This window comes from Hyaena hyaena, unplaced genomic scaffold (genome assembly GCF_003009895.1).
Source record: "Hyaena hyaena isolate Hyena2069 unplaced genomic scaffold, ASM300989v1 scaffold_783, whole genome shotgun sequence".
Classification (NCBI taxonomy): Eukaryota; Metazoa; Chordata; class Mammalia; order Carnivora; family Hyaenidae; genus Hyaena; species Hyaena hyaena.
In genome coordinates, this window is record NW_024081416.1 from 893,688 (window position 1) to 900,035 (window position 6,348).

Below are 6,348 nucleotides of genomic sequence, written 5' to 3' on the forward strand. Positions count from 1 at the left end.
CCCCCACGTCCCCCCGCACGCACGTCGCCCCGCACGCGCCAGCCCTTCCCCCACGTCCCCCCGCACGCACGTCCCCCGCACGCGCCAGCCCTTCCCCCACGGCCGCCCGCAGCCCGTCCGTTTCCGGTCCGGGCGCAGCGCTTCCCCGGGTGTCAGGTCCCTGCAGCCCCGCCCCCTGCGGACAGCGTCGGAGGCTCCGTCGGCCGTACTCGGCCCGGCGGGCGCTGCGGTCCCAGGCACCCCGTGCGCTGGCCTCCCGCCTGCCGAGGCGCCTCTGGCGTCTCCAGTTTGCGGCGACAACGAACAGCGCTGCCCCGTACAGACTTTCTCCCGCGGGTTCGAAGGGCCGGCTTCCATTCCCAGAAGCCTCGCGGAAGCGGAGTGAGTGCAGGGGGAGGGCGGCTAACAGCGAGGCACACCGCCCCAGGGGCGCTCGTGCTGGGCGGCGACAGACCCGGCGGGCCCAGCTCTCCGCAGCCGAGGCGCGCGCGCCCCCACGCGCCCCCTCACGGACCGGACTGAGGCCCCGCACGCTCTGGGTGCAGCCGGCTCACCTGCCTGGGGTCCATGGCGCCCCTGACGCATGACCTGGAGCGGTGCTGGCGGCCCTTCTGCTTCCGGCGCGACCCTCCCCAGGTGGGCCGGCCCCCCTCCGGCGGACGCACCGCACCCCCGCACCCCCGGGGTCGGGTAAGCAGCCTGGGCGCGCGGGCAGGGCGGCGAAAGGGCCCCGCTTCAATTTCACTTTCGTTTCTTCGGAAGGACGGCCTCTTTGGGAAGTTAGCGGGAGGAGGGGTTTGCGCAGAGCCAACAGGAGCCGGCTGCGTTCGCGCCGATCCGGCCTGGCCCCCTGCTGGCAGGGCGCCCCGGCACCCGCCCCGCCCCCGACCGCGGGCCCAGCACCAGGTGGCTGCGGGCGGGCGGGCGCTCTGCCCCGACGCCGGACCCGGACTGCTTAAACCCACCACCGCGCGCACAACTTAGGATGTGATAGTGACGCCACTGCAGCAGCCGCTCTCTCGGGCAGTACTTTGCAGCCGTCACCCCCCACCACCTTCTCAGCCAGGTGGGCGGCACGACTCCCAAATTACAGATGTGCAGACTGAGGCCTCACTCTGCACCCCCACCCTGCGCTTCCCCAGAGATAACTTCTGTTGCCCACTTGGGGGGGATTCAGCTGATGTCACGGTAGGCCTGTGTTGTCCTCCTGGCCAGCAGTCCTCCCCGTGAGAAACCGACTTTCTGTGTTTCGTCGCCCACTGCCCGGGACGGTGCCCAGCTGGTGCCCTTTCCCTCCAGTCTCCCCGGGGCACCCAGCTTCCAACCCCACATCTGCAGTGCGCTGCCCCCCATCCCCCCGGGAATGCCTTTGCGCCTTTCCTCCTTGGCCTGGAATACACTTGTTGCACTGCTTCTGACAAGTCTCCGGGATCTGCTTCGAATATCCGCTCCCCCCCCCCAAGCCCCACCAGCTCTGGGGGGGAGTGGGTGCAGTTCCTCATTTTGTGTTTCTAGGTTACTCAGCACTTCCCCCTACCGAGCACCTTCTCCATCTCTGAACGCGCCTCGGGTGGGTTCCCGGCCCTTCTTGGCGCCCCCCCTGCGTGCCAGGTGAGGGCGGGTGTCCTCAGCCACCAGTCTGCTGGGGAAGACCCACACTCCCAACAGCGGTCACTGTGTGGTGAATTACGTGATTATACACCTGGCTGTAGGGTCTTCCCGCCGGGCAGGGCCGTAGATCCCGACATCCCCACGTAGCGTAAACGACTGCGCACAACAAATAACCAACCAGCAAAACGTAGGCCCGGAACTCCGGACACCAGAGAGATCAACATGCCCGCACCAGCCTCAGTCTCCTCACATCAGGAGAGCTGGCCGCTGCCCACCCCCCAGACCCACAACCCACTGTCTGGGCAGGCTGGGGGGGGTCCCTACAGGAAGCCAGGTCAGCAATATACAGGACGGGAGTGATGACACACGCCCTACGGCTGTGCAATCCCACTTCTACAGCTGGACACTCGAACGCAAAGCTGCCTCGCTGGTGACACACAACCTGGAAACAGCCCGAACATCCAGGAAAGTAAGACGGGTAGACAGCGCACGTGCTGGCCACGGGACAGTCCACAGCGACACACACCAGCGGCCGTAACCACTCGCGGCCCAGCAGGCCGCACAGAGCGAAAGTCCTACACCCACGACCTGTGTGCTTACCTCAAGTCCCAAACCAGCAGCAGGACAGGAGGCAGCGCACAGAGGGCAGCACGGGACCACTGTCGGGCGGAGGAGGGTGCGCTGACGGGCAGGGCCACCCGGGGGCCTGTGACGAGGGTGCCGGCTCCACATCCTGGTGGCCGTCCCAAAGTCCATTAAGTCATGTACTTGACGCACGGATGTGCCCACACTTCACAAGGTTAAAAGGTTTAAAAACAACAAAAACCTCTCCGTACCTGACCCTAGCCCGTCTCCCTATGTTCTATTTTTCCCTTAAGTAAAATGCGTTAGGTCTTACCTATTTTCCTGCCTTCGGACTAAATAAGCCCATGGCCTTTGACCCTTCTACCAGAATGTTCCAGAAAGGCCTAAGTCCCAGCTACGGGCAGCAAAGGTGCCTCCTGCACCCCTTTAACCTCACATGGGGGGCGGCGCTGACGCAGAACAGGGAGACTCGCTCCCCAACGAAGGAGGGGCAGCCCCGCCAGGAAAGAATGCCAAGCGCCCCGGTCACTGGGGCTCAGCGGCTCTCTCCCACGAGGCGCCCGCCGCCCCGCCACAGGCTCCCCCAGCGCTGCGGGTGCTGCCCGCCACTGGCGCGCTGTCCTGTCCTAGCGACTCCGCAACTTGGATGAAACAGTTTTTAAAAACTAAGCACAAGTAACGAGTCACTTGGAGAACATTTCAGAAAATACAAACAAGCAAACAGACAAAACGCCCCCACCCGCCCACTGTTAGTGCCCCGGTCCCTCCGCTCTGTATCTCCTCCGGGCACAGGGCACTGCCACCACACAGGTGCCCACCCCGGGCCCGAGTCTGCTTGTCCAGCCGGCCAGCAGCCCCAGATGTGTGGCCGCCCGAGCCCATACCCCCTGGGGTTGCCACCAGCAACCACCTGCCTGACGCAGAGCTGCCGTCCACGACGAGGGGTGCAGGGGTGCGTACGGCCCCCCTGCTCGGTGTTCAGGTCGCCTTCCGGGTGATGCTGCCGGACTCTGGCTTCGCACGCGCCGTCAGGGCCCGGACTTGGCCAAGCACCGGGCCGCAGAGTGGCTGTTCCTTTCCAATCTCTGCTGTCTTACTTCTTACCTATGAACGGTGGCCTGGCTTTGTGGTGACTGAGGAGGCGTGTGCTGCGGACAAGCTGACAGCGCAGGGGACGTAGGCACCCGTCGTAGCCCGTGATTCCCTACAGCCGTGCGCGATCGCGCAGGGGCCACACCTGACCCAGTCCCCCCGCCGTCTGTAGAGCAGGTGACGCACCCCTTCCGCCCACGGCCGCGCTGCTGCCGGAGTGCACCGCCGTGAACGTGTGCTGCTCACCTCGCACACGGCATCAAAAAAGATAACACGTTACTAAGCTATTTTTAACTAATAGGGCATCATTTCAGAAGAGGATATGCGCGTTAATAAACACTCTTTCTTACCCCAACTCCTAGGAAATATGCACTAAGCACTTCCGAGAACTGCCGGGCCCAGCAGCCTGTGGTCACTACCCTTCTCTCTGGCAGCTGTTTCTCTTCCTTCCTTGATCACTGGGTTCTCATCCCGCCAAGTCAACATGGTGGTCAGGACCCCAGGGCCTTCCCACAGCCACCCTGCCTGCTTTCTGCAGATGGACCGGTGGCCCACAGCCATAGACGCCCGTCCTACTGACGTTAACCCCCTGACTGGCTTCTGAAGTCACGACAGAGCATGGGATGCCCCACGTGCCCCGGAAGACACCGAGGGGCCCGACAGCAGAAGGTGCCCGCGCCCACAGTTAGCCAGTAAATGAGAGAAAAGTATTTACCAACTACCTATAGGTACCAGGCATGGTGACGGGAAGTGTGATCATATGTTAAGGATAGAATATCAGTTAGAATGTCAAAGGCACACTAATAGCCTGGCTAGCAGGCTGTGCTAGCCTTTTCACTGTTTCACGTGAAAGTTTATTTATTAACATTTATTTTTGAAAGAGAGAGAGTGTGAGCAGGGGAGGGGCAGAGAGAGAGGAAGACACAGAATCCGAAGCAGGCTCCAGGCTCTGAGCCCAACGTGGAGCTTGAACTCAAACCGTGAGATCGTGACCTGAGCTGAAGTCAAATGCGTAACCAACTGAGCCATCCAGGTGCCCCTCACGTGGAAGTTTAACCCATTCATGTATACTTAGTCTCGTAAAACCCCCCACGATGACCCTCCTGTGACTCTACGCATCGAGGCCTGCCCCTCAAACTGCCCCCCGCGCCAGCCTGGCCAGCAGAGGTTCAGCTGCTCTCCCGAGCCTCCCACTCACTCTCGCCTCCTCCTCTTCCCTAGGGGCCCAGTCCCGGCTCCGGCAAGGCTCACGCCCCCATCTCTGTGGCTTGTGGCAGGCAGAGGGACGAGAGCAGCCATGTTCCAGGCAGGCTGGAGGCAGCCTCTGGCCTGCAGGTCCGCGCGGTCACTGCGTGAGCGGGCGGGTCCCACCCCCCGCCGACGCCAAACGGCCAGTCCCCCGAATGGCCACCTTGCTAAAACCCCAGGATGCTGACATGGCTTTTTTTCTTAGCGCTCTCTGGTCTTAACTGACTCGTTTTTCATTCTGTCTTCATAACAGTCATAGAAGTGTAGTTGGCACACCTCCCCGTCGCTGTAGACTGGGGACCATGAAGGGGCCGGGGCGGAGGGGCTCTGTGGGACTTCCGGTGGACTGACTTTCTGGGAACGAAACTGGAGCCCGGTCCGTGTGTCCGGTGTTCCTTCCACAGGAATGACTGAGGCTCTGCTATTGCTAACACACGTCTTTAAATCCCTTCTTTCCTCCCGCACTGACCCGCTCACACGCGTTCCCAGCTATACACACAGAGGAACAGGTGTGTGAAGACAGAGCAGAGAGAGGTTTGAAGGCCTCGAAGACAGGAGTGATGTGGCCACCAGGTACCTAAAGGGGACCCTCACCAGGAGCCCCTGGAGGGAGCACGGCCCCGTGACACCCCCATACTGGTCCAGTGATGCGGATTTCAGATTTCCGGCCTCCAGACCCGTAAGGGTAATTTTCTCGTTATGAGTCACCAAATTTATGGTGATAGGCACGAATAGCTTCCGTTCTAGGAAGCTAAGACACCATCCTGATGCTCAGGGCAAACGGGGCTCTGAGTGCAAAACTAGCACAGCCCTGGCTCCACGGCCGGGATTCCTGCAGCTGGCGCCAGCAGAGGGAAAGGCTGCAGCAGACCAGCTGGCGGGGACGCCGTGGGGCCACGATTCCCAGGCTGTAGTCACACCAAACACCCTTCCTGTTACTGTCCAGCAGAATTACAGCCTTTTGTTTTCTTTGAAAAAATATAACAAACATTGTTGATCATAAACCAACAGCCAATATCATATTTAAAATGAGTTAGGCATTCCCAATAAAATGAGAAATAAAATAAGGAGGGCCACCATTATTGTGATCTTATTTCTTCAATTCTGAGAAGCACTCCTAACATTTCTGATATTGTAATTAATGTGATTGCAACGTGTGTATATATTTCATATGATAGCCCGCCAAAGCTATTATTGAACATAGCTTGTTCTATGTTCAACAGCCTTAGAATGAAACAAATATGGCACTTAACACTGTTTTGGAAATTCTAGCATGTCCGATAACAGAAAACAGAACTGTCCACTAAAACGTAAAGGAAAAACAGATTATTTGCAGATAATATCAAAACCATAGTTGACCCCAGAATGAAAAATTCTTAGAACCAACAGGCAGTCATGGAATATGGCTGGATATAAGAAAAATATACAAAACACAAGGTCTTTCTTAAGTGTAGGGTAAAAATACTGTATTCTCAACAGCAAATAAAACATTAAAAAAAGGAAAGAGAAACATCCAGGAGTAACCCTAAGAAATGTGAAACCCTACATGTGGAAAAGTATACAACTGTGCTGAGGGACACACCACATGTGTCCCCACCTGCCCCACATGTGATGGCACAACAATTTATGAAAGCTGACTGGAGCCCGACTAACAGGTTATTGCAAGTCCTAATGCGAGCAGGGCAGAAAGGACTGAGGATCTGACAAAATGCCCACAAAGAAGGCAGTTACACTGCCCGAGTTCATGGTGTCTGGCATCATACAGGCTGGAGCTGCAGACTGACAGAGCAGAGCCTCGTTCCCTAAGGCGTT

The 6,348-nt window shown here is 58.9% G+C and overlaps 1 protein-coding gene across 5 annotated transcripts in view; it reads right to left on the minus strand.

Moving 5' to 3' along the window:
- Positions 1-885, minus strand: part of ADAR (adenosine deaminase RNA specific) — a 21,745-nt gene extending 20,860 nt beyond the window's left edge. For 2 of the 5 annotated variants that reach the window (XM_039218994.1, XM_039218993.1), the window contains exon 1: positions 555-872. In XM_039218994.1, the coding sequence (XP_039074925.1) occupies positions 555-569 (15 nt within the window). In that variant the 5' untranslated portion in view covers positions 570-872. Of the gene's footprint in view, positions 1-554 lie in introns of all 5 variants that reach the window. The other 3 variants (XM_039218995.1, XM_039218996.1, XM_039218992.1) reach the window with 2 other exon arrangements.
- Positions 886-6,348: the final 5,463 nt, after the last annotated feature.